At 45.7% G+C, this 27,769-nt stretch overlaps 1 protein-coding gene across 2 annotated transcripts in view; it reads left to right on the top strand.

Moving 5' to 3' along the window:
• The window catches only part of PTPRF (protein tyrosine phosphatase receptor type F), a 292,857-nt gene that overhangs the window by 192,863 nt on the left and 72,225 nt on the right, over positions 1–27,769 (top strand). For both annotated transcript variants that reach the window (XM_042819454.1, XM_042819455.1), the window contains exons 6-7: positions 6,271–6,459; positions 22,226–22,336. In XM_042819454.1, coding sequence (XP_042675388.1) covers positions 6,271–6,459; positions 22,226–22,336 — 300 coding nt within the window. The remainder of the gene's footprint in view (positions 1–6,270; positions 6,460–22,225; positions 22,337–27,769) is intronic.

The raw sequence follows: 27,769 nt of genomic DNA on the forward strand, positions 1-27,769 counted from the left end.
CTTAACATGAGTGACTGGTTTCTCCAGTCTGTAGGGGAAGAAATGCTTGTTTAGGTGTTTCTGTGCATTTAAATGGCTGGAGATGGCTCTATGATTGAGGCAGATATTGGAGCGGGTTTAGAGTGGTCTTCCCCTCTGAAGGGACTTTGCACTTCATATCCCACCAGCCAGGTTCTGTCAGTGGGTAGACTGTCCTGTGGTACAGAGCTTGTTCATTCTAAGCAGATGAGCTTCTTCAATAATCTTCCTTCATCTTTACTTTTTTAGATATGCCAGAAACCTTGAGTCTAGGACCAAGATTGCAAATGACTGTTGTAGAGAGGAAGCCAGGATGGGCAGCACGAAGAGGTGTCTGGGATGGTTGGGGGATGACGTGGTAGTAGGGATTTCATAGATGCTGTCACAGGCTAATCTGACAAAGGCGTAAATAATTGTTTTCTTCCAGCATGGATTGAGGTCTCCTAGCTGATAGCAAATTCCACAGCTAAGACATCCTGAGCAGAAGTTATTATTTGTTAGGAAGATCCCTAGACTACAGACTGAAACAGTGGGTTGTAGGTGCAAACCTTTAATTTGCCCAAGGATGTGACTGAGTGCCTGCTTCTGGTCTGCTCTGAGTCAGCTTCAGCAGCTGTTAATCAGCTGTGTGTGCCCTCTGCCAAGCACAGGTCGCAAGTTGTTATTTGTGAAGAAGAGAGGAACTGCCTCTTTGCAATGGAAGCTGCGGCTGTACCCGGCCATCTCAGTGCTGGTGCAGATCCTGCATCAGAGCAGTGAGGGGTACGCTGTGCTGCCCTCACAGGTTCTCAGCAGGAGCATCCTGCCCTGCCTTCCTGCCACAGAGAGACAGCGTGAGCAGTGCCCTTCCGGCAGCAAAGATAAGTGCTGTCCCCCATGGGTGTTTTATGGGCTCCTAACCTCCAGGCTGAGCAGGTCCGGCAGCTCCCACGCTGCGAGCCCCCCGGGCAGCAGTCAGCCTGAGAGTTTATCCCCTTCTGCCATGTCTAATCTTGTATTTTCTTGAATTTTCCTTACAGTACTTTCTTTGTTTTGGACTGACTCAGATTCTTTCTTTCGTGAACTGTTTGGTGCTGCTGCTGTGATCTTTCTGAGAGATAGCGAATAATTTGTTTACTGTAAGCTCTTGTGCAGTAATTCATGTGGTTACACCGTGACACAGAAAAGTCCTTCTGGAGCTCATTTCCACACCCACCCATTCATCTGGGCCCTTCTCCTGTTTTCAGCAGGCAGCTTCAGCACGTCACGTTGGCATGATGTCATACAAACATAGATTTGTCACTAAGAGCCTTGTCATCGATAGATGACTGTTTGTGTTTTCTGCCTGCCTGAAACTGTTTTATACTTGCTAACCCAGCAATTAACTTTGCTGCCTTTGAAACAGGTTGGTTTCACTGCCCCACCTTTTCCTTGGGCAATTACAAGGCGGTGCCAATGTCAACAGGGCATTAATTAGCCTGCGTGAGACTTGGCTGCTGCAGCAGCACGCACTCCTTCCCTCTCCCTGTCGGGCCGTAGCCCGGCACCAGGCAGCCTTGAGGCCAAAGATTTGGATAATGCTGTTGGTGAGCATCTTCAGGGGTTTCTGTAAGAATGGGGATGCAGGAAGAGTGTCACCTCAAAATGGCTGATAAATTGCTCTTTGTGCAAGCATCAGTTGAAGCTGAGCAGCGCCGTGTCAGGGTTTTCTTATCATGTAAAATGATGCCATTCTTCTGGGCCGCTGGATTGCTCCAGTGCTTTTGATTGTCTTGTGGTAATTGAATAGCTGCACTGTGTAACCTGTGCTGAAGGAATTAGGGCTGTTTATTCAGCAAACAGATGTCCTGGACTGTGGTGTGCTTACGATCTTACTAGCTTGCATCTTTCATTAGATAATATTGCCGACTGCCCAGGCTATCTTTCTTGCACTGATAATTTTCCATTTGCTGATGTTTTAGTGAATCAGGGGAAGCTTTGGAAGCTTGTGAAATGTGTAAAGTAATTTCACTGATCCATCAATTGTGAGTCCATCAGTAGGCAAAGGTTTCCTCTGCAAACCCCTCCAGCATCCCATGTTCCATTGCTTCAGACCCCTGCCTCACCAGGACTGCTTCAGCACTGATGACTGTAACTGGTCGAGATCCCAGCCTGGCCCACCAAACGGGCAGGGAGGAAAGGAAATAACCTTTGGTGCATGCATCCTGCTACTGCACAGTGCTGATTGCAGTCAAATGCATTTACCAGACATCTCTCTCTGCCCTCAGTCCATTTCCTGCCTTGTCCCGAGTTCCTGCCTGACTTCGGGGAGCTGGCAGAATAGAAAACAGAGCTGTGTTACACTTTAATTATTCCTACCCTAAAAGCGATGTTTGGCTGGAAGTTCCTCAGCTGACACTAACTCGCAGAAGCCAGTGGGCTAGAAAAGCAATTTCCAGCCCTGTGAGCAGGTAAGGCCCAATATCTCACCAGAAATGAGTTGAGAACACCCCTTCCAATGGGGCAGTGGCTTTTGATAGATTGTAAGAGAATTCACCTCACAGCTGTGGCTATAACGTATAAGAAAAGTTGCTTTTTGCTATTTCCAAATTATATTGGGTATCATTTTTTTTCCTCTCCCTCAGCAGTCTGAACAATTGGACTTATGATACTAACAGGCCTAGCTTTTGTGCAAAGAGGAATATGACAAATAACACCCATAAATGTGTTTACAGTTTTCACTATCTTTTCTAAAATACCGTTTCTGTGAATTATGTTGGCACAAAGGAAATTCACAGTAGTAGGGGGGGAAAGCTTTTGCAGGTGCTAAGTCACAGTATGACCTGCAAAACACAGCTGCACGGATGCAAGACCAAGGAGTGCCATACAGGGTTTGCATTAGTAGGAACCTCATACCCAGTTCTCCTCTTCTCTAAGAGATTACAAGTTTTTGAGCAACATCCTGGGGGTAATCCTGCAGGATTCAGCTCTCAACAGCTGTGCTCGCCATGGGCTCTCCTGCAGGCCTCTCTTGTAAGCAGCTGCTGCACCATTACATGCTGTGGCTGACCCATGCTTCTCAGAAGACATACACTTCAATTGCTGCAGTGTCCTTATCCTCAGCTGATGGTTGGAATGATACAGGAAATAAGGAGGCCCTGTGGTTGTGTCTCCCAGCAGCAGCCTTGAGAAAGGTGTTTATCCAGCGAGCCCATAAATGTGCTACGTAATTGCAGCGTCTGTAATGGAGATTTCAGCTGCAGTCTGGGGCTGTGGGAAAGATTTCTTACCTTCTCTTCCCTCTTAAAGAAGGGAAATCTGTGGCACAAAAGAGCTGTGAGAGCAGGGGGTTAGATTTCTGTCACCTCGGCAAGGAGATTAGCAAGGCGAGCTGTCGAGTGAGCATGAGATATCCTCTGCACATGCTGTCACGCTAGATGCCAGAGGGACATTCCTGGCTCCTTGGTGACTGCTGCTAGCAAGACCTCAGCCTGGCTGTGCCTTTTCCAAGTTTCACTTTGCAATTGCAAAATCCTCTCGTTTCTTTCTTGTTGTCTCCCTCTCTTCTCTTCTTGTTTTCCTCTCTGTCATTCCTGCTTCTGCTGCTGTGCTCTTAAGGAGGGAATTAGAGCTAGCAGAGCCTGAAAAATTCCTGCTTGTGCCTGGATTTTGCTTGCTCTAACCTAATGCCTACCTGAGATACATCCCTTCTGACAGTATCCAAATCCCATAAAGAAGAACCGCTGTCTAGATAATCTGCATTTGAAAGTTAATGTTTTAATGTGTATTCAAAGCGTACTAGCTGTCCTTGAATAAAACCAGGTGCTGGCAAATGCATTTTCTAGAATAAGAGTGCCCACATACTGACGTGAGCAGGAGGATAGATAGCTATTACTGACGGGCTCCGTGTGCAGACAAGTCAGCACAGCTAGCGAGGGCTGAGAGGAGCCGAGGCATGACTGAGCCTCATAATTAGCCCTGCATTAGACATTTTGCTGGAGGGGAAGGCATGGCAGGAGCAGTTCTGAGCTCCTGTCATCACCTGTAGTGTTGGGACAAGGGGACATCTCTCATGCATTGCTGCTGGTCTGCGGCTCATTCTTAGTGAAGCTGCAGTGCTGCTGGCAGGCCACGTCCCATGGATCAGATGCTGGAAAGGATTTTCTGCCCTCTCTCGTTTCTGTGGACAAAGGATCAGTGCAGATGGGAAGAGATTTCTTGCACAAATACTGACTTTAGATTTGCCGTAGCTGTTTGCTAACCCTCTGCACGGACTTTGGACAAAGTTAACGAGGTGAGACTTAGTTTAGTGCATTCCATGTAAAATCTTGAACAAACTAGCACTGCAAATACGAAGCATGGCGATTAGATTAGATCACTTCAGGGTTTCAGCCTCCCCAGAATAAACATCTGCTCCCAATGTCATAAATAGAGAGGTGTTGCACTTTATGCAAACATGGCCTTGATCCAAAGGAATGTCACTCTTCTCTTACGTATCTTCTTTTGCTTTCCACTCTGTACCAGACCGTGCTTCTGTGTGTGCCCTTCTTTTGTTTCTTTTCAGCTCCGTAGGAGAATGCATTGTGATTGCTCGGCATCGAGTGCTTCTGTTGCTTGCTATTGAATGCTAGCTCTGGTGTCATTCCAGCTCTCTGTGTCTTTTGTCTTTGAAAATCAATGGAGAGCAAATTAAAAAAGAATTAGTTTCTGCTGGTAACTTTCATTTAATAATAATAATAATAATAATAAAAATATTCCTTTTATGAATGCTCATGATGACAGAGGTTTCTAGGGAGGCCTGTCTGAGAGAAAAAATACGGTTTGTGCTCCAAATAAGCATCAGGAACTTCTTTTTTTTCTTTCCTGTAAAAGACCTCGATGTCTCATAGCCACTCTCAACCACACCGAAAAAAAATATTCCAGGGCAATGTTTTGTTTACAGCAGATGTCGCATTCTGTTGCAGTCTTGGTGTACGAGCAAGTCAAGGGTCTCGGGAATTCTCCTGAGGTCTTAGGGAGGAATTAGCTAACATAGCTGCGTTTGTGCTGCTGGTGTAGTAGAACAGGTAGAAGTGAGGGGATGCAGGTTGATGTGTGTGATGGTAGCAGGAGAAATAGGACTGCAGCACGCTCAGGCTCTTCTGGGACTTTGGGAAATGCTGAGATCTTGTTCGTTTAAACACTGCAATGAGTTGGGAGCCTCACAGAATTGGATTTGCAAGGGAGGAAGGTTTGCCTAAGTTCCCTTAAAATGAGAAAAAGAAGAAACTTACTGAAACTAATTGAGTTTCTGGTGCTTTAAAAGCTTCTTAATGTTCTTTGAGTTCTTTTTTTTTTTTTTTTTTTTCTGTGAAAGTATGTCCTTTTGATTGCAGTTCAGGCTTAGCAGAGTACAGTACATCTCGGTACAGAATGAGTAAATGAGCTCAGTTCTGCAGCTGCTATTGAACAAGGATGTTGGAGCATGCCTTGGCTTATCAGCGAAGGCTGCCTAATGTATTCAACCCAGCCTTACCTGAGCGTGCTCTGCAGCAGCAAACCCAATTAACTGTTTTCATACCTGCTCTATGAATGATGTAGCAGTTACAGCGGTGTTTCATTTTATGGTATTTCTGTAAGATGAGCCAGAGTGTGCACTGGCCATTTGTCACACATCTTCGTTGTTGTCTGCAGCTCTCAAAATGCACCAGGAGCTTGCCACGGTACAGCCTTGGCAGGGCAGCTTTGGAGCAGAGCGTGGCCCATTAGTTTAACATTCATTAGTTTCTAAAAGCCTTCTGAATCAGATTTGAGGGCACGAGGAAGAGATTTACAGTCTATCCTACTAGTGTGACAGAATGTTCCTAGTCAAAAAAAGAGAAAATGGGCCTCTCTGGACCATTCCAAGGGGTTTTATTGTTTAGCTGTTGCTTTTCAAGATGCCTCAAACTATTTGGCATTGCATTTGTCTGTTATCTTCGACTGGGTCCTCCTACAGAAAGGCAAATACCTGCTTTTACAGAATTATTAACAACAATAGATGAGCTTACGTATCAATGAAAATTATAGATGTTTCCCAAGGCAATTGATTTAAATGGAGTTAAATTTAGTGGAAGCTTCTATTGGTATAATGAATGCTCATTATAGAGCCTAATGTGCTTTAAGGGCTTGAAAACCTTCTCAGTAGGGAAGTCTAGCTGCTGTTTTCCAGCAGGGGCACAGATGCTGTGCAATGGTAGCGCTGTCACTACAACTGCTTCCCATTGCTATACCAGAACATTTCTGTTTAACCTCTGCTTTTTCTTCCTCTTGCAGAAGACCACCTCCCAGCTGGCTTCCCAACCATTGATATGGGCCCACAGCTGAAGGTGGTGGAGAAGGCCCGCACAGCCACGATGCTCTGTGCTGCCAGTGGTAACCCCGATCCTGAAATCTCCTGGTTCAAGGACTTCCTGCCTGTTGACACTGCAACTAGCAATGGGAGAATCAAGCAGCTCCGCTCGGGTAAGGCAGCAAAGCAAGTAAGCATCTCAGCAACTACACTCTTCCTGCCTTTGCTCTTGATGCTATTATTTTTCTTTGTGATGCTGAAATACAATTCTAAACTTAACTGTCAATTTGATGAGAGGTTGCTTCTTTTACAACATAAGACCAAGTTTGGAGCTGATCCTATCTGCCAGGATATTGTGGCTTGTTATAAGAGATGGGCATGGACATTCGTTTTGGAACATCAGCCGGGTTCCTTCTTCTATAGACCAACTTGACATTGCCACAGATCCTTGCTAGACTCAGTCATTTTGCTGCCAGCTCAGCAGGTCTCAGCAACCCTTGCACAGTGCAGATCAGTATAATGAGATGGTGGTTGAAGTTTTACAATCAGTGGTCATGTACTACTTCACTCCTTACAGAGACACTGCAAGACAATGCTCCGTTTGCTGTTGAGATCTTTATCAGTCTTGCTATGTGACACTACAAGAATAAGGAAAAATCTAAGAAGCAGCAATCCAATGGATTTCAAAGGAAGGTGGATGCAGTTTTGAAATATACAATTTCTTGTTTGCTATTTGATAAGCTGAATATTAGCTTTAGAAATACAGATGTTTAGTTCTTCTGGGTGGCTTGGAATGCACTCATTTTAGTGAGAAACTCCTGTTTTTCCACTGTGCTGTTCAGTCTCTCAGGACTGTAAAGCCCATTAGAGAATTAAAGAAAATAAAACATGGCTCTGTTCACTTGATGAAAAGCAGCTCCCTGGCGTGAATTGCAGAAGATATTTAACAATGCATAACATCATCATACAGCAGCTTTAGCCTGGGGAAAAAAAGTCCACGGTATCCTGCTGAAAGTGCAGAAGGACCAGAGCTGAATTGGCTTCATTCTGGAAAGATCTCGTGCTTAAATAAGAGACAGAATGTCTTGCCTGGCCGTGATGTGTCTCTGGGCACTCAAAAACCATTTGTTATGAGTGCTGCTGCCAGGGCAACACTATCTTCCTCCTAGCAAGGTGAATGTCTTGACACATTTCCCCATAGCAGGAGTCCTCTGCATAAATCTGATGATGCTTGGATAATAAGAAGTAGGATTTTACTTGGGGGAGTGGGTAATGAGACATCACTCTCATCAAAAATAGAACCCAGCCTGACACTCCTGATCCCACCTTGATGTACCAGTGAGCTCTAATTATACTAATGCATTTATGGCTTATGAAATTTCCCAGTGACCTTTAGCTTATCTCCCCCACAACATGGTTTAATCTTGATCTGATTGTGCTGAAAGAAAATATCACACTTGTTAATTATTCCGAGAAGCTTTAGGAAGCAGCAATAGGAAAGTACACATGGATGTGTTTCACTTCATAGCTGACTAAATCAGCATCAGAAATTGCCATAAATGAGCAGCAAGGCAGCTCCTGATGCACTTGCTGTATGTTCTTCATCCTCTTTTTCACAAGCACTTGGCTGCCTCTCTACCAACTGCTTCACAAGTTTAGTGAGATAGAAAGTTTGAAAACAAATCAGTAAACTCTGTCACTGTGTCCAAGTTTTGCTTCCTTTTCGCTCTTCTTCAGCAACATCTCAATTGAATATTTCACCTGGGATTCAAACTCTAGAGCTGGCTGCTTGCTGAAGACACAGTAATTACCAAGGGATGTGTCAAGGGAACCTTTTAGAAATCAATGAGCAGCACACATTCACAGACTTGCAAAAGGAATTGATTAGCTCTCTAATGTAGTAAGGGAGGTTTCCACAGTTCAGTGCAAGAGAATTCTAGATATGAGTGAAGCTGGTGATTAGATACCAGCATTCACCAGGGCTCTGGCTCTGCCGCAGCGTGAGTGGGGAGCAAGAAGTTTACCACTTCTCATGTCCCAGAGCTTCAACCCCTGCTAGCATCTGTGGCTCCTTCCTCTGTTTCTGGCCGATACAAAGCAGGGAATGCCCCTCAAAGTGGCTGAGCCCCACTTATGTGGCAGCAGTCTCTCTGCGTGAGAAGTGTGATGGGTCGGGCAGTCTCTGATGCTTTCTGCAGGATGCTAATTGAGCTTTCCAGCCCTACACCATAGTAGGGCAGAATTATTTTTCAAAGAAAAGAATTTAAATAGATACCTCATTATATGAGAGAGTTTAATAGTTTGCAAAGTCTCTGCTCCATTAAGATCATATCTTAGAGCCAGCCTGGCATATCTGCAGGAATGTCAGTTTATACTGTCTCAATCTAAATATACGCTCATTTAATTTCATTTAATTAAAACCCAATAAAACTTAGACAGATGTAATATAGTTAAAATAGTTACAGCACAGTGTCAGCTCAGTATTGCATATATAGGGTGCCTGACCTTCACCCAGTACATAACATGTTATTATTCAGATGTCCTAAATAAGGGTCATAAAGGTCAAAGCTGCTATGGACTCTAAGTCGGAGTTGAGGAATGATTTTTCTTCAGGCTTCTCGTGTGGAATAAACAGCTAAAGAAACACGTGCTTGGGAGAGGTGCTGTCTCCTGAGACTCAAAGCAGTATGGGCATGCAGTGCTCTGAGGGCTTCAGGCCAATCTCTGAACTCACATGCAGTCGGATCATTGCCCGAGTGGGCCCTGAACATCACTTTCTAGAGGCGTGTTTGTCTCAGGTCAAGTTACTACAGTCTGAGGTTTAAAGCAACCAATCTGTCATCTTAGGCTCTTTTGACCCTAGAATAATGATGTCTGTCAGGAGCAAATATGCAACTTATGTCTGCCCTGTGCCCTGCTATCCTTATTTCCTAATTGCAATTATATTTGCATATATGCATTTTCCTTATTAAACCTCCTGGTAGTTAACATAACTTTTTATATTTAGAAGGCTTTTTCCTCTTTCCCCCCATCCCAGTACATAGATCTTTCCTCCAGTATAATGCTTAATTCATTCTGAGTCCACCTCTTGGGTTGTTTTGCCAGTACGTGTTCAGGTAATTGCTCTAGAGATGAGAACACAAATAAACACAGATTTTCATCTCTGTTATCACAGATCAAGGCAAAGGCAGTGTCTCTGACTCATGCTGGTTGTAGCAAAATTCTCCCTTGCTCATCTTGTTAGTACTTCCCACCTCTTGTTGAGAAGCTGCTTTTCTGCAAATGCAGTGACTCAGGACAACTCCTTGTTCTTGCCAAGGGTGCTTAGCTTTGGTCATTCCTTCTCAGTCACTGACACAAAATCTGAGGCCAGCTCTGGGCTGGGAAACCTCCCCGGCACACCAGTTCATTTTAAAACCTGTTTGGCTGAACTGATTTTAAAACGATCAGGGGACTGTAGTAGCAAATAATGCCCATATGAGGGTTCTGGCCCACATGGGTCAGTACTGCACCTCCAACCATGTTTTAAAATTAGTGCATGATGTGGCAGAAACTGTTTCAACATAGACCAGATTGTACTGAGGCTTCACAGCTATTCCATAAGGATTCTTGGATCACAAGCTCCTAAAGACTTCAAAGCAACTGTGGTGGTGTTCACACTCACAAAACTCTTGAATACTTCCAGCGAGTTTCGTACTTGAATTGTTCTTCCACCTCGTTCTTCAGAAAGCTTCTGAACAAACTGTCCCATTAGAATAAACAGACATCTTGACCGTTAACAAGAAGATGTCTTTGCCATGTGCAGAAATTCAGGGAGCATTGCCATCTTGCATCTATTAGAGAACTTGATGTTACAACAAGCATCATTCTTTTTTAATCACCATCAATTAACTGAGTTACAGAACCGTGCTCTAGACCCTAGTGTGGCTTTCAGGCAATTAAAAGCCAGTGAAGTATCAGAGAGGGCTCTGCAGGTGACTTCATTCACTGTCTGGGAAAGTGTGGGTGCCTCTAACGAAGAAGCAGTAGGAAGCTGCTCACCAGATCATCTCACTGCATTTATGCTTGTAGTTTCCAGCAAGCATTTTCATTTTAGTCTTGTTCCCATGGGAAGAAGCACTACTTACGTGGAAACCAGAAACATACCCAACATACACAGCGAACCTGCAAGAAGAGGTGGTGCCTGTGAAATGGCAGCGTGGATGGTGACTGCTCTGTCCTGCTTCACTGTGGATAGCCGGCATTCAGGCCCCAGCAAAAGGCATTCAACACCTGGCAAGATACAACTTCAAGTCCAAACAAGAGATAAGCAACAACGTAAGACAATGAGTATAAGAATAGCCCAAAAGAATGGAGATTGGGTAGTATTATCCAAGAAAAGATCGGGAAACCCAAACACAGGATGGATGCTCACTCAGAGAATGGACTAACAGGATAAAGGTTGAAACAGTCACATGGCCAAGCATTTGATAGTTGAAGTTTTATGTCCTTGAAGAACCTGTACTGCACATCTAGGTCTTGCTGTCTGAGGCCCACACAGCAGCAGTGTGATTCACACAGTCTTGCCATTGCAATCGAGATTCACGTTTGCATTACCCTAATGCCTAGTTGTGGCCAGCAAGAGCTTTGATTTCTGTCTTTGACGTTGCTTTGATTTTTTTGATAGAGATAAAATAGTTTCCTATAACGAAATGATTTGTCTGGGAAGAGTTGATGTCAGCAAAGTGAAGTACTTTCTCCAGCAAAGCCTCCTCCACGCTAGGAAATACTGATACAAATAATCCCAGGGAATTTTCCAACATCATCCTATGTTTTTCTTTGCTTTGGCTGCTTGGCTGCTCACTTCCAGTACATCAGGGTCAGCATTTATTCCTGCTGAAGTGATTGTATGAGGTGCTACTCACCCCATATGCCCTCCAACCACCCTAGGCTTGAAGGTTTGATCTTGAGGTGCCCTTTGTATAAAGAAACCTCATGATCACAAGACAGCTTCAATAATGGTTCATGTGATGGCACCTCTGTCACTTGACAGGCTTGGCAGGCACTGTGTGGCCTACATGCTGTGATTCGGTCCTTGTGAGAGACAGCCTGAAAGGACGGTAGTCAGAGATGGGTTGTCATATGATGGCATATGTGAAGGGAGAACAGGAACTTTGATTCCTTCTAGAAGAGGAAATTTAGAGACCAACAGGGAAACCTTGTTCATTGCCCCAGCTGTGTCCTCTGAGCAGACTGTTAAGGCTGAGCATCTTAACTTTGCAGAGGTGAGAGAGACCCAGAACAAACAGTGTGCTGAATATGGTGTGCCTCTCTGCTGCTCCCACAAGGATTGGCTTACATTCTGAGACTGGGAGGACTGAGACTTAATGCAGGAAAAACGAGCTGGTCATACTTGCATGTTAGGGAATCTGCTTCAAGTATGCAGTTGCTCCTAAAGCTCTGTGTAGACAATTGCATATTAGAGGAAGGGTTTAGCCTCTGCAGGGAGTAGATCTAAAGATTTGCTGCAAATCTTTTCAGTTCTAGGAGAGAACAACAAACCCTATTTCTGCCAGATGAGAGAGAAGGAAGTCCTGTTTTCTGCCCCTTGGGCTCGTGCTCAAAGTCACTGCACAGTTCCCATGGGAAGTGACACACTGTGGTGATGCTTTTCTTAATTCTGAGAATGATAGAAGGGGGTGGAGGGAGGCCCTAGACCAAACAGAACAAAAATAACCCTTGGCAAACTTTCCAAACAGGCGAAGAGAAATAACCCCATTTTCCACGGCTGTGCTTTTCTGTGCAAGTATCTCTGGCTATAAGGGCATCAAGGGCAGTGATAGTTACTAAGATAGATAAATAAGCAGCAGATTTATTATTGTAAGGGAGAGATTACCCACAGCTTCAGTGACTGCAGGATCTTTCCTGATGCTTCAGTGATGTGTGGATAGAATGTGTCAGAAAATATAACTAGACATAAAGTTAAGATGGGGTAATGTCATCTTGGCAGAGGAAAATGCTAAAATGAGTAGTTTGAATTGCTGCTCCTGCTTAGAAAAAGGACTCTGCCTAAAGGGAGGGTAGTTAGGAAAGACAGAGAATAAGTATAAATATTGTAATTACTTTTTAAGAGGCAAGTTAAACATGCTTAAAATATGCTTCTTTGTATTTACAGAAATTCTTTTCTGTCTTTCTTTCCATTGGGTGATCATTGTTGTGGATAATGGAATGAGCTGTAAATCTGAGATACACGACACTCTTGTATGCATACTGGTATTTATTAATCAATACACTGAACATGATCTGACACACTGTGTCCTGTTTAACCCTGTTTTTCTGTCTGTTTAAACTCCTCAGTTTTCTTTGGTAAGTGCTTGGTATTCAGATCTTACAAATCTGCATAAAACCAACACATACCATGAACTGCCTATGGATTCGATCTGCATGAATCTCTCCCTTATACTAACAGCCTTCATATGTGCAAAATAAGACCAAGGGGACAAAAGTGGGGAGTAGAAGGGTTCCCTGCCAATTTGCCCAGCTGGAGCATCTCCCTGTGAATCATGCATCATTATTGATCGTGCACTGAACTCAAGACACTGACCAGTGGGTTTTCCACTTGCTAAACACATTGACCTCAGAAACAAACCTTCACAGATCACTGCAATAGGATAACTGAACCTCAGTCCCAGAGAAGCCCTCCTTATAAGATACTTTTCATTACAGCATGTAAAATTATCTCCGGTGCCTTATAAAGAGGGTGGGATTCCTTCCTCCAGCCAGCATCCAAATCAGGCAGGAACGACAGAGGTCTGGCTAGCGTGCCGTTCTTACGTTACCAGAAACCACTTCGTTTAGAAATACTTCTCTGTGTAAAGTTAATTCTGCATGACACCGATTTCTGTGCCGCAGGGGACCCAATGCATGGTTTAGGCAAATGCGGAGAATAGCTCGAAACTGATTTGTTACACTCTCTCCCAAGTTTAATTTCTTTAAGCAAGCGGATTTTGTCCCACTGGTCATTCTAACATAGCGAAACTGCACCTAGTGCCCGCCACCATGCGCTTGCCACCCCTCCTGCCCAGCACTCGCGTCACACAGCCCCAGGCCACGCACTCCTTGTTCTGTAAGGAATGAAGGGGCACCGCATCATCCTCCCGACGTGTCCTCCATCTCAACTGCTTGAGCACTGGTGGGGCGAATGCCAGCAGTGAGGCCAGCCGGCAGCGGCAGCTCAGCCCGCGCCGTGTCCCCAGTGGCAGCAATGGTGAGATGCGAGGCTGGGTGCTGCACTCCTGGAAGCGATGAGCTTTACTAACCCCCCGAGAGTGTCACTCTGACTTTTACTGCACATCAGTTTCTTTTTTGTTTATTCCTATCGCGCTAATACAAATTCTAGCTTGAAAAAAACTTTCTGCTTTTTTAGTTATAATTTTCTTCCTTTCCTCTTTGTACTAATGCTTCTCTCTAATCTTATTTGCATTCAAATTACCTCACCAGGTGGTACACCGATCAGAGGTAAGAATGCTGAAATGTGCCTCCAGTTGTCACGTCACTCCATCTCCTGTCTGCCTTGTCCCTTCTCCTCCAGTGTTGCTCATCTCCAGCTTTACTCTCAGCCCTAACTCCGCCAGCGCTCTCACTCATCCGCACTCTCCCACTAGTGTGTTTATTTTGGTTGGTTTTTAGCGTGACTTCTTGTAGACTCATCCATTGCGATTTTGCACTGTTGAAAGGGGGTTATTCAATGGAAAGTTTGCGAACTGGAAAACGGTCCCTAGCCTCTGCCGTGGGAGGGTTGGCATCTCCTGCAGCTCCTGCAAGGCTCTGAGCTCCCTGAACAGTCGTGGCCTCTGGGGTTCCTGTCTCCTGGGAGGGGGCTGTGTTACATGAATTGCTTTGGTGTGAGTAGGTAACATTTTCACAAGAGAACAAATTCTCTTCTGCTGCTGCTGACAGGCAAGAAACTGTAATCAGAAGGAGATCAGTTGTTGAAAGTTTGAGCAAATCTGGCTCTGGGATGTTGTTTGCATTGCCCATGTTTGCCTTCCAAGTGTGGCAGCAGAGGGGGGAAGCGCTGCCCCAAACCTCCCTTTTAGAGCAGAAATGCCAGCGGTGCTTTGTAGCGCAAAAATTTGGTTAAATAAATGAATCGGAAACATATCTGGCTGCTTTAAGCCTTCATTAATTAAACCCACCTATGGTTTGACAGCCCAGTGTGCATGGTCCCTGGCTAGTTTTCAAAGTCTGTGTCCACCAGTAATGACTTTCCAATTGGAGTGTTGTCTTTTCTAGGCTAAACACTCAAAGCTGTCCCTTCAGATTAACGTCAGTGTGTTAATCAGCGCTATGTGCTGAGGCCCTCCTGAGTTCTCTTGTGAGTTTGGTTACCCCTGTTGACTGACCCCTGGATTTCTCGACAGAGTGACTACCACTACAAACTGACACAACCTCATTCGTTCAGTTCTCCCCTTTTCTCCTCTCCTCCCTCTTTTCCCTGAATCACCGCTGGAAGTTAATAATCTGACTCTGGAGCTGGTTCTGTTGCTGGGGGTTAATGTTTTCAGCTCCCGTTAAGTGATTTTAGAGCAAATGTGAATTGCCGTTTGATGCGTATTTGCATTAAGATGCCTCTGTAGTAAATCTGGGTCAGGCAAAAAGACTGCAAACCTTATTTTGCTTTGAATGGGCTTACATATCTGTCATTCCTCCCTTTGGAACGCTCACGATTGACAGCTGTGCTGTTACAATCTCCTTAAACTATTTCTTCATCTCCTATTCCTATTGCAAATCCTAAACCGAAATGACAGACGGAATGCTAAGTAGCCGAGCGCTCCCCGCTGCCAGCCCGCATGCAGCACGGCCATCCCGGGCCTCCCCGCGCTCTCGCCCTGTCTGATGACATTAGTGACTCAGCACCAGAACCGCGTGGATGCTCCATGCTTGGGAACCGAGCGCATCTCTGTGAAACGGAACCATCCATCTCATGAAACATAACTTCCCCACCCCCCCACCTTCCCTTCCCACCTCCGTTTGAGTCCTGATGAGGTATTTTGAGAATGTTCTTGACATTATTTAAAATATATGTGTCCTGTTTGAATGTCAAAGATGACATTTCTGTGAGAGCAAACAGAAGCCACGTGCTGCTCTCTGGCTTCTCCCAGAGGATTTCTGTCAGCCTAATGCCTTTTATTTAAAACGGAGGTCATTGAATTTCTAAAGATAACGACAGATTAGATGAAAGTGCTTTTGTGATGGTGAGGTTGTGTCTGTGTAGAAGTGACTGTTCTGCCATGTTCTATACCCAGCTGCACTCTTGTTCCTCATTAAGGTAAGTTGGATGCTTTGGAATCCATTCATTTGGTCTGAAAGGAAGGGTGAACTAATGACTCTTAACGAACCCTTTTGGTAATGATGTTGAGGGTGGGAGGGCAGATTCGCTTTGATCTGATGGCTGCTGTGACTGCATCTGTGGGAGCCGTGTGTGCAGAGCCTTTGGGAGGATCAGGTGATACCCAGGCCTTTGAGCCGCAGCAGCAGAGGACCCACTTGCGTGGAGCAGCACGGGGTTAGCAAGGGGACAACCTACGAACATCTTCCATGCACTCCTCACCAAACTGTGGGAGATTTTTCTAACCATCTTGTTTGATCTTCACAGCACTTATTTGGTCCTTTTTGTCCGAGACATCTCTGGCTTCCCCGAAATGGGAGGAGCCGCCATCTATAATTCATAAGTCTCAGTTTGTAGCTTAAGTCTTTACCCCTCAGGGACTGCCCCAGGTAGTAATTAAATCTTGGAACCCCTATTTGTTCATCAGGAAGACACGGAGCTGGCAGGCGCCCATCAGTTAGGCAATAGCTGACTGCTTAAGGTAACCCGCAGATGGTATCAGCAGCTCCACGTTTAAGCACGTTATGCTCCTTTCTTATTTTCAAAGCAGAAAATAAGGTGTTCATTTCTAGCATTTCTCTGGAATTCAACTCGCTCAACCGTGTGTGAAACCTGGCTGCATTTTCCTGCCCCAGGCTGTGAGACAGCAGTGCACAGTTGTGTTTCAGGTGGGTGCTGGACTGAGCAGGCATTAGATCGGATGCACATGAGGAGGTAAAGAAATACCATCATCTCAGGCATTATCCCTCTGCAGTCAGATTTATTTGTTACTTTGCTGTCACCACAGGAAATACTGAGGTTCCTGTACATAAGAGTATTTCTTCCCAGCAGACATCAGCATAGCAGAGGTCTGTCTGAATTAACTTTAGATCAGCTCACTTGGGTGTCAGAAGCTGTCTGTCTGAGAAGCCAGGTAAACACTTGCACCACCTTCTGTGTAGCTGCAGCTAAACCTTTCCAGTCCCGAGCGAACTGATCTAAATACAGCTCCAGCATTCCTATGCCTTCCTGAGAGCTGGAGCGTAAAGCTATCCAGAGAGATTAGAGGAAGCTAAAAGAATTGTGCTGTCTTTTTGAGCATGTGTTTGTACATTTGATTGCACTTGGTATGTGAAAGAATTTTTCCCGTTGCCTGAGCTTTTTTAGACACACACACACACACAAAAAGAAAGAATTTAAAAACAAAAAGATACGTTTGTGGAGCAGACAGTGTCAGAGGGGCGGTTGGGTGGGATAGGGCTGGAAAGGTTTGTCATGCCACGTTTTTGGCTGTCAGATTGACTCATGTCCCTTTAGAAACACACACAGGTAACATTGTGCGTTTGACAGTGCTGTGGCTTTGCTTCTGATGCGGAGTCCCCTGAGATCTCCTTTACCTGCTGGTGAGAGATCAGAGCATCCTGCAGCTCCTCTGTCTGAAAAGGAGACCGATGTGCTGCAGAGCACACTGGGTTCTCTCCCTCCCTCTGCCTGAGTCGTGCTTAGTGGCGGTGGTCAGGTGCCACCAGCAGCTGCCTCTGGAGCACAGGAGAGCGATTTCTCACTAGCACTGCCATCCAGAAGAGGCCCCTTGCCTGCCTCTCAGGCGTAATGAACATAATGAACACTAACAACAAAAATACATCTGTTGTGTGTTTGGTTATGTAAGTGGTGCTGCTGATGGCTAGTGGAGGTGTGGTGCATTCATTCCTCTGTAACAGCTGGGAGGTGCTGCTGTTACAAATGACGACAAATGAATATGGGAAATGCTTATTTCCATTATTAGTGGCTCTTGTGTGGTTTTGGTGTCCTTCAGCTTTTCACAGCTCCCAAAGCAAATGTTTGTTGTCTTGGTCAGTAGCCGGGGTGTCACACTGCAGTCCCTTGGCTGTCAGGGCTCTCATATTGTCCCTTTTCCCACTGTGTTCACACTTAGAGTTCTTGTCTCAGCTGGCCTTGGCTCTGGCTCTGGCTCTGCTCTGCAGCTCCTTGGATTTTATTAGGAGGGTTGTTCTGTGGGAGGGAGTTTTTAGCAGAAGAAGGATTGGAGCCCTGAGCAGTGGCTGAAAGGGTGGCTAAGAATGCTGCTGCAAGATAGCCAGTGTCGGTTTGGGATAGATAGCCATGTGCTCTAGCATGCAGGATAGGCATGTTGTGCCTGTTCCCATCTGCCTGGGGGTAAGGGCCCTGGTTGCACCACTGTCTTCATTAACACCTGCATCACAAGGGCTTCTGTGACAGCAGACTGGTTTCTCTGCCTCCTTTCATTCCATGTCTAATTTTATAACGGGGCAAAAGATCATTCATTGTCCTTGAGCAAGTACCCCATTAGAGTAACAGAGCAGCTCCTGCTGCCAGGACAGAGCTCCCACTGCAATGGATGCAGAGCAGTGTCTCGGAGCTTCCACGTTCTGCTCCATGCTGCGCTCTCTGGGTGTTTGTGTTCTGCTCTTGATGAGCTATGGAGCAGGATTTCAGAGAAATCAATTTATATGGCAGCTTGGAGCTTTTCCATTTGCTTTGTCACATAGAGGAGAGTGACAAGCCCTCCGTGGTGCAGCAGCACCCAGCGCTGCCAAGAAGTGGCCCTTATCAGGATCTGCCTTCCCCATGCTCTGTGCAGTGCACTTTTTAAATGCTTCTTTTAAGCACTGTCATTGCAACTAATGACTCTGCCTGAGCACAAGTATATTTGAATAGATAAGTATCTCGGAAAGCTGCAAATGGGGATGCTGTCTGTGCCCAAGTTTAAAGAGCAAAAGAAAAAGCTGGGAGAGGAGACTGGCACTGGCAGAGAGATAGCAGCATGGAGTAAAGGACCTACAAGGGATGGTTGTCAGTCAACAGAGCCTGCTCCTGCCTCAGCCCCAGGAAGCTCTGCCTTGTCACCATTTTCCCTGGCACTGGAGAGCAGCCAGGGGTTTTCCTTGGGAGCGGACAGCTCTCTGATAAGCTGAGATGTGTTATCGGGAACAGATCTGAGCCATGAGTGAGACTGACGTGAGGTGACAGTGCGATGAGGGATGGCTGCCCCTCTTCTGCTGGGCCCTGCTGCAGCTGGAGAGCTGCGGAGGTTGGGTGCTGCTCTGCAGGGAGAGGTTTTGCTCTGATGTGTGCATACCGCTGCAGAGCCCCACAAGCTCTCTAACCAGCTGTTCTGTTCTCTGCTGCTCTCTGTACACCTGTGTGCATCCCGATGGTAGATGGTCCTCGTGCATCTGCTGGAGCTGTGCTATCTAACTGCATGTCAGGCAAATGAGAAAGCACCTGGCACCCGAGCACTCGAGGAGACCAGACGAGAAGTCTGCAATGACATCCTGTGTGAACAAGACCTTATTCAGCAACTTGCACAGCATAAAACCCAAGTAATGAATATAAGTAAATCAGCCTGCCTAGCCCTGGTTGGCAAAGGCACAGAGGACTGTAAGATGAGATGCTGGCAGAGCTAGGAATAGAAATCAGGTCTCTACATCCCCAGTCCTTTGCGATTCTTGAAATCAGAGATCTCCGTACACTGTTGAAGGTCTTTGGATGTAGCTTCCATGAACTACTGAGACAGGAGCTGCTCAGGATTTGGTTCTTCCTTGTCTGTGGATCCTCATGCCTTGTCCAGCCTAGGTTTGAATTCTGCGAGAGGTGAAGCTATTGCCCTTCTCAGGGATGACACGACCAGCCTGCAGCATTTTACACTTGCAGACTTTTCACAGGGCTCAGATGCATTTAGTGTCTCCAGTTTGCTGATCCCAGCCATGTCTGAGCTTCTTAACTTCGTTCAGAAATCTCTGTACCCTGAGACACACTGTGCTCTCCTGTATCCATCACTCAGCTGTAGGCTGTTCTTCAAGACAACAACCCCTTTAGTCCCACTGACTGCCATCGGCGTGCTGTGATTCTTCCCCTTTGTGCTGTTAGCTGAGCTGAGGGCTCTTTATGTTTGTCTAATGATGATTTATCACATTAACTGCTTCTTTTCTGGTTCAGTTGAGAGGTTTCCTTCCTGCTCTCTGGGTTGTTTCCTGACATGCCACAATTTGAAGTCTGTACCAACACAAAGCCAGAATCCCTTGCCTGATGTCCCTGAACATTCGTAGACAGTTATATGTTACACGTTTACAGTATGATTCCAGAAAGCAGTCTGCTCTGGCTGCAGAGCTGACAGGCAATAATTTCATGTAACTCAGCTCTGTCTTCATTTTCTTCATCCTCTTTATGTTTTGCTCTTCTCCCTCCAGCACTGCTGTTGAGGTCCCTAGAGATAAAGAATAGGATGACTAACTGGCATTTAAGAGGCATGGTGATCACAGGATCGCATATGTTTAAAGGATATAAATACCAGTGATGTGCATTCGATGGCTGAAAGGGACCTGAAAGGGACCTACGGCTCGGTGTGTCTGCCTGCAGTTACCTGAGGGTCTTACTCTTTTCTTGGCAGGCACTGCCTCCTGCTCCTGAAGCTGCTTTCAGCCCAGGGATGAGAGCTGCAGCCTCTCCCAGAAGGAGCCTGTTGGTCAGCGTGATGACATCCGGGTTTTGATTTTAAAGTTTGTTTTGTTTTGCAGCGTACAGCTCCTGCCAGCCCGATGTGGGCACAGAAAATGAACTCTGCAGCACATGTGTGCCCATAGTAATGAGCAGAAATTAGGAAGGGGATAATATGTGGTGAGCTCCAGGAAAATCATCCTGACAGAGAGCATAACCAGTCTGTGGCATGAATTCCTTGAGGAAGTGGTGAAAGACCTATCACTCGGCGCATTTAAAATGGGATTGGACAGAACACAAGTACATTTACAACAGGGAGCAATGCTGCCCTGGCCCCCAGGGATGCACAAGATAATCTAATAGGTCTTTTCCATTTCTAGATTCTCTTGATTCTCTGTATCTTGTCAGCGTTGGGAAGCTTGCTCCTGCTCCACTGCCTGTCATGCTTCTGTCTGCTTGGAGATGTTTTTCACAGGCTGCATGTAGAAATTCACTGTTCTCCCCGAATTAAGCAGGAGAGCTCTGTAGGCTTTGGGCTGTGGGTGTCCAGAGAGTGCCAGGGCTGGGGGAAGCTGGCAGCTGCTTTTGATGGTAGGTGGAAAGGGTCCTGCAAACAGGCTTTCTCTGTCTAGCTGAAGCCTCGTTTCCAGCACTAATGCAACAATAGGGAGGGCTCTGTACATCATTTTTATTATATGGCAGAACCCAGGGAAGTTCATTTTTCCCAATGACATATAGACTTATGCTACAGTCTCAATTTATCCTTCTAAATAATGTAGGTGGCAGTGGTTGATTCACATTAGTTTTTCTTCTGTTCTGATGATATGAAAAACTGAGTTTGACCTCTGCAGCTTGAACCAGCAAGAAGGGGAAGGCAATTTCTCCAGCTATTCTCCGTGCTGCTCTCAGTGGTCATTTTGAACCGTGGCAGGCAGAAATGAGTTCAAATCCTTACAAGCAAAGGGGTTAATGCTCTCTTTTAGTTGGGTATATGGCTTGTGAGCAGAGTTCCCTTCTTCCAGGCACTTGGAGGCCTTTAATTGCTGCCATACTGCCTGAGGGAAGCAGGCAGAGCGCTGGCCATGGGCTCCTGCCATGCCAGCTTGTTGTCATAGAGTCCTGCTTCTTTCCTTCTCTTCACCCCCCTCTTTCAGCCTGTGTATGGAGCCCCACTCGGGGAGTTTGGTGCGATCAGTTTTGCAGTCATCTGCAAAACGTCATCACCTGTCATGGTCACTGCATGGATTCCTCATGTAAGTTGCTACTGTGTGCTCTGACAATTACTGCAATTATTTCATGCGCCCTGAGTATGTCTGCCATTTCAGGGGTAGGATCAGGTCCCGAGGAATCTGAAGGCTGGCCTAAGCAAATGTTCCTGGTCCAAGGCTGGAGGAGCTGCTAGGATGAAGGGAGGCTGGCTGTCGTACCAGCACCATGCTGGAAAAATGGGTGTATTGTGTTGGTGTCTTTATCTGATGTCTTAAACTGAGTTTCTAATCGTTTTATATCAAGTATAATCCAATCTGAAAGGACAAGGAGATCACTGGCAGAGAGAAGGCTGACGAAAGGCAGTGTTTTCTTCTCAAAAGGGGATATTGGCTGGGAGGAGGGGTGGGGAGATGGGACTCTGCCAGCTTCTGCAAGGAGGTAGCAATTTGTTGAGCATTTCCTAGGCTTTATGTGCATCAGATAAGAAACAAACAGCTACAGTTAGTGGGCTTTGTGTTTGGCTGTTTTGATTAAAGGCTTATTAAAGGTCCTCTTATTAGATGGCAGTCCTATACTAAGCTGTAATTAATATGTGTGTATGTGTATGTTTTCTTCCTTTATTGCAGCAATGAAAACAAGCAGTTGGGGTGGTTGGAAATGCATCAGTAGCTGTGCATTAAAAACAGAATAACAATAATTGATTTCACAAGCTTCTAACAGCAGACTGGGTACCTTGTGGCTGTATGCTGGTACCCTGTGGGTCCAGGGAACAACACCACAATATATTTATCCAGGAAGATACGTAAAAAGCGTGGGGCACGGCCTTCCTTTTCCGAGGTTGTCTGTTCAATTACCAGGTTTACCATAACCTGAATTGTCTGTGTCATCTTGTTTGTGTGCAGGAGCTCTGCAAATAGAGAACAGCGAGGAGTCGGACCAAGGCAAATATGAATGTGTTGCAACCAACAGCGCAGGAACCCGTTATTCTGCCCCAGCCAACCTGTATGTTCGAGGTAAGAGCAGCTTCCACCCAAGGAGGTTTCTCTCCTGCCCAAAGAGTTCTGGGGCTTTCAACAGAGGAGTGTGTTCCCTCTTACTGCCACCGTCACACTTTGTGGATTGCGTGATGTGACCATTTGCTCCACAAAATGGTGAATCGAGCTCAAGGGTATCGTCCATCCATGTCGGGTTTGACTCGTGTTTACTGGAAATCTCTTTCTGCTGTTTGCACGGTGTTCTGTAAAATGCTAAAATATGGGCAGAACTGGAATTTCTTTGTCCCTTGAACTCCTTAACTTTGTGTCACAGCTATTTTAATTGGGAGCGAGGGATGCTTAATCCTCTTAAGTACAAACTAACCTCTGGTGCAGTTGTATAAAGCCGGTCATGCTCTGATGCACCAGCTACAGGTGAGCTGGTACTTAGGCCTCTGCTTTGGAATATGTATCTTTAAAAACTGAACAGCTTTTTGGAGTTGCCCTAATCCATCTTATATGCATCAACGATTAAGCCTCTGGGTATTAATGGCTCACACTGGGAACCTGCTGGAAATTAGCTGCAATTCATGTAAAGTGATTTTCTAATCATTATGCTATGTTGCCAATTCAAAAATATTTTCAGCACACCAGAAAAACTAGCTTTTACATCAGGATGGTCTCTTGCCAGTTCTCTTTTTCTACATAGAAGCTGTTTTGAGTTAGCCCGGAAAAAGGCAAAGGCTAAAATCTTCTGTACCCTGTCTGTTAATTTCAGCAAGAAAAAAGTGCTGCTTCATATGAAGCTCTGTATAACTAGAGCCACTGGTTAGGAACCCCTGACAAGTGTGGTTATGGATTTTCCCAAGGAGAGAAAGAAGGTTCTTGTGCAGGTGCAAGCATTATTTGCTAGGAAGTTAGAAACGGATTTTGTTTTCACATAGTAAACCAACTGTCTAATAATAAAATCTCATCTTCATTTCTTCCTCTCTCTGTTTTGAAGAAAGAAAATACAATACAAAAACCAACACATTGGTTGGTATGGGAAGAGGACATGAGCGTGAACAAGTCTTCACATGATGTGTGTTTTCTTCTCTTTGCTTCTAAGGGTGTCTTCTGGCATCGTTGTCTTTGCTTGTTCTGGGGGACTGCTTTTCTGTTTTGCAGCCTAATTTGGATTATGGGAGTCTTTGGAAGACTGAAGGATCCAGTTAAACATATTCAGAAGATGAAGCTGTGTCTGTGCAGTGGAATCATTCATTTCACTCTCACAATGTAATTGCGTATGATTTTAAACTCCCTCTATTCTTCCATGTTCATTTTTCAGGCAAGCTGTGCTAAAACTCATCCCAGATTGTCCCTTTGCACTCTGAGGGAAAGGATCCTGTCTACCACATTGGCTGTTGTTGTGTAGGTCTGTGTAGGTACCCAGCGTTCGTCTGCAGCGTTTGGGGATGGTTTGCTTCCTGTGGCACACTCAGATTCTTGGTGCTGTGTTTCCTAGAGCAGTGTGGCTGGAAATAGGCATGGCAACTTCAAGGAATAGAAAAAGCTCCTCTTGCAGTGTTCTGATTTCTTACTAACGAATGCTCTTTGTTTAGCAAGTGAGTCCTGTAAGTCTGAGGGATGTACTGAGTCTTACACCTGAGTCGCTGCTCAGCAAGGTTCACCTGTCCATGTTGGGCTGAGCATGGGCCTTGGGTGGTTGGCACATGGGAGAGGATCCTGACATTCACTAGAGAGCATGTTCTTAGACATATGCCTCGCTGTTAACCACCATTTTCTTACACATAAATTTCTGGAACAAGCTTTTTTATTGCACATAATCTTTACAATGTCAGTCTCTAGCCTGTGTGATCCTGATAAAGCTCCGCTGTATATTTAAGACCGGGTACCCCATAAATTACTATCGCATGAAATTCTGTGCGTGCTGGGGCCTAGGTAGTATTTATGCTTACATCTTGTGCTTACAGTTTATGATAGCTAATGTTGTACAGAAAATACCCTGTCGTTGCTCTGACAGCTAATGACTGCAAAAAGTTAGTCAAGTCAACAGGGTGTTTTATTTCTTTAACGAGAAAGGGGAAAATGGAAATACCTTCCTTTCTGACATCTGGGATGTAGAATAAAGAACCCTTGATGTCTTTTTCTCTTGTGATTGTCCTACAGCGTTGCCATTAGAAGGATCGGTGACATCCAGTAGAGCCTTTAGGAAGTGCCTGCAACTTTACTGCAGAAGACATTAATTAATGCTAAATTACAGCGGAAATTAAGTGCATCTGCTGCACCACCACCACACAGTGGTTTCGTAATGATTGACCTCATTGTGGCCAATACCCAGGAAGTTGGGCACTTTCTGGGAAAGCAAGGCTGAGCGCGTTGCTCTGCAGGTCTGAACAGCATCACTAATTTCCACCCTCTGTAATTCTCAGGAGCACTTGTACCCGCTCTCCTTTACAGACTCTTGTTTTATTAATAGTTCAAATGTTTGTTTGTCTCTTTGACTCTTGAGGTTTGTGTTTTTGATCGTGTCCTCCCCTTTCCGAGCCTCCCAGGTAATCCTTTGTGGGTGTGCTGAGCTGGAAAGCACATTAGCATCTTTATCATACTTTTCACACTAACAAAGGAAGATTCTGGTGGCGTAGAAGGAGCATCCAGGCACTGCTCAGGGCTTCCTGTATCAATGAAAGAACAGGAGGAGGAAGGAGCCGGGTACACCAGCACCTCGTCTCTGTGAATCCTTCAGAGCCAGCACTTCTGCACAGATGGACTTCATTAAAAGTTAAAACATTTCCACACCAGGGATTTGTAAAGGAAAATGGATGCATTTTCCTTGAAGCTATTATTTTCATCTTACTAAGTGTGCTGGAAAGCAACCCTCAGAAGCTGCCTGTTTCGGGACTGACAGGTCTATCTGCTGCTGCAGAGCGAGGACGGGGCTGGGAGCAGCACTGTGAGTGGGCTCCTTCCTGCTGCTGCCCTGCAGCCCCAGGCATGCAGGGTAGAAGGAAACACTGGAGGAGCAAGGACAGAATGAAAGCCAAGGGCAGAGAGCATGCCAGGCCACAGTGGCTGTCTGTGGAAGGGCAGTGACGTGTTCCCAGCCTGCCCTGCCAGCACAAGCATGCTTGCCGTGGATGTTTTTCCCTCTACAAAGAAGCACTAATCCAGTGGTGGTCCGTGGCTACATGTACCACAATATCTCATAACAGTGATTAGATTTGGGACTGATGGTGCTGCAGGGAGAGCAGAAGGGAATAGAAACATATGGAAGATGATTCCTCTAATCCACAGAGCTTACTGTCTAATTTAGCAGCAAAAATCCTAGAAGTTGATTCAAGACATACAAGAAATTGATTTAAGTGTGGAAGGGAGAGTGGGCCTTGCATGGAGAAAAGCTAGTGTCATCTCATTGTGGTCGCTGGGAGTAAAGAATAATGCCACCGATTCATGTGGGCCATTGGGTTTTTCTGAATACATTTCACTCTTCGTTTGCCTTCGTCTTCAGGGACATCTGCACAAAGAGGAGTGTTTTCAGCTTAAGGCCTGGCCCTGTGACATTCCTGTGAAGGCAGTGGCCTCTGTGGATCTCTTTTCCCATATGAAAGGTTTTTTTCTGCCCTTCGCTTTCTCTGTCTGTGGCGTTATTGTTTGTTCAGTGAAGGAGATGAGCTGAAGGACTGTGTGTAAGAAAAACCATACAAAACTCTGTGGGGTTTGCAAGCTGTGTTCCCCAACCTTGCATGCAAGCATCCAACAGTGAGCAGTATCTGCTATTAGAATAGTCCTTACAGGAGTAGTGACCACATACTTAAACAAGAAAGCTGTTTCCCAGTTTTCACTTCTAGATGCTGCTTTCCAGCCTCCAAGGCAGCTGCACAGCTGCTTGTAAAGAAAAGACAATTTAAAACTGAAGTGTCTCCTCAGTCCCCAGATCACAAAGCAGTATATGAGATTGCCATAAATAGAAATGGTTTTACTACAAAAATCTGTGCTTTCTCAATCAGCCTTTTGAAGGGCCAGGCTGGTATCTCATGTGGCAGCAGGGAAACGTGTTGGAGTCTGAAGTTTGATTCTCCAGTTTTCACTGAGGAGCCGTCACCCAACATGAGCCAAGGGCTGCAGCTCCATCCCCAGCAGTGGTTCTCTGCCCTTGGCAGGGTTTTGCACTGGGAGCTCACTGAGATGGCCACTTGCAGCTGTGTGATGCTTGCTGCAGAGGGGACCTTGTGTAAATAATAATTCTGAATGACTGACACTGGCCTGGAGCAACAAGACTTGGAGCCTTCAAAAAGGACATTTTGTGCTTATGTAATGTTATAACAGCTAAAATAGCAACGGCAGTCAAAGCTTGAGGGTATTGCTGGAAGAATAAAAGCTGAGAGTAGTGGTGAGAGCAGAGCTGGAGATGCCTGAGAAGTGGCTGGGTAACAGAACACATTTGTTCCCTGCCCTGCCCTCCTGGCAGAGCTCTGCTAAGCCACCCTATCAGCTCAGATGGATGACAGTCCCTGAGCAGTGAGAGGCACTGCTGGAGCTCCAGGGCCCAGCAGCCAGCAGTGAGGAGCAGGACCAGCGAGGGGACACTTGGTGACAGGCTGAATCCACCCGGATGACCCAGACTGCTGCTTCAGACAGCCTCTGCCCTGCACCATCAGAAAGCAAATCAGTCTGCACCAGAGGTCACAGAGCAACCACCCCTAAGCTACTGGCGTGTGGCTGGGAAGGGCCATGGGTGTGAAGGGCTGTGATCTCCGTGTGTATTCTCTGTGCGGCCCTGACCTCAAGGTGATACTATGACAGAGCCATCTGACGCAGAGCAATGACCCCTCAATGAAGAAAGCGTGCTCCTTTTTATGGGATCTCAGTATTTTTAACTCTTCTATCTCTGGGCACTGCTCCTCACTGAAGCTACTGCTCTCATCAAAGTCATAGCAGCTGCACTTCAGGCAGAGGCATCTTTATTCCTTGCAAAGTCTTTCGGTGGTTAACAGTGAAATGCAAGGCTCAAGCCTAATTATTTGTAAAATGACCTTTATGGAAAACAGAAGAAGACTTGCTGGTGGCTCGGTGCCTGACAGCACAATACAGAAATGGATTTGGAAGCCTGTTTCCCCCTCCTTACTGCATGGTCTGCATAGACATCTGTGGAACAATTAGGTCTGCGTGTCTGTGCCGACTCAATGTCCACCCCCTCCCCTTTCATATCCCCTTGCACAGAGGGTTAGGAGATCCATCTCTGGTGCTCTGAGATTTTCTGCTCTTAATTGAATTCATGGTGCATGTGTGTGCGCTCTGAATGGCAAGGGATGTTTGGGCGACCTGAGCATCCTGTCTGTCTCCGGAATGGAATATACTCATCACTGTGGCAGGAGCACATTGTTATTGTGTGTAATGGGAGGTTGTCTTATTCTCATGTAATCTGGCGTAAAAAAAGGCAATCTGTCCTTTTGTTCCTCTAGACCTTTAAAA

This window comes from Centrocercus urophasianus, unplaced genomic scaffold, assembly GCF_019232065.1.
Source record: "Centrocercus urophasianus isolate 14NV4802_14NV808 unplaced genomic scaffold, USGS_Curo_1.0 seq_18, whole genome shotgun sequence".
Lineage (NCBI taxonomy): Eukaryota > Metazoa > Chordata > Aves > Galliformes > Phasianidae > Centrocercus > Centrocercus urophasianus.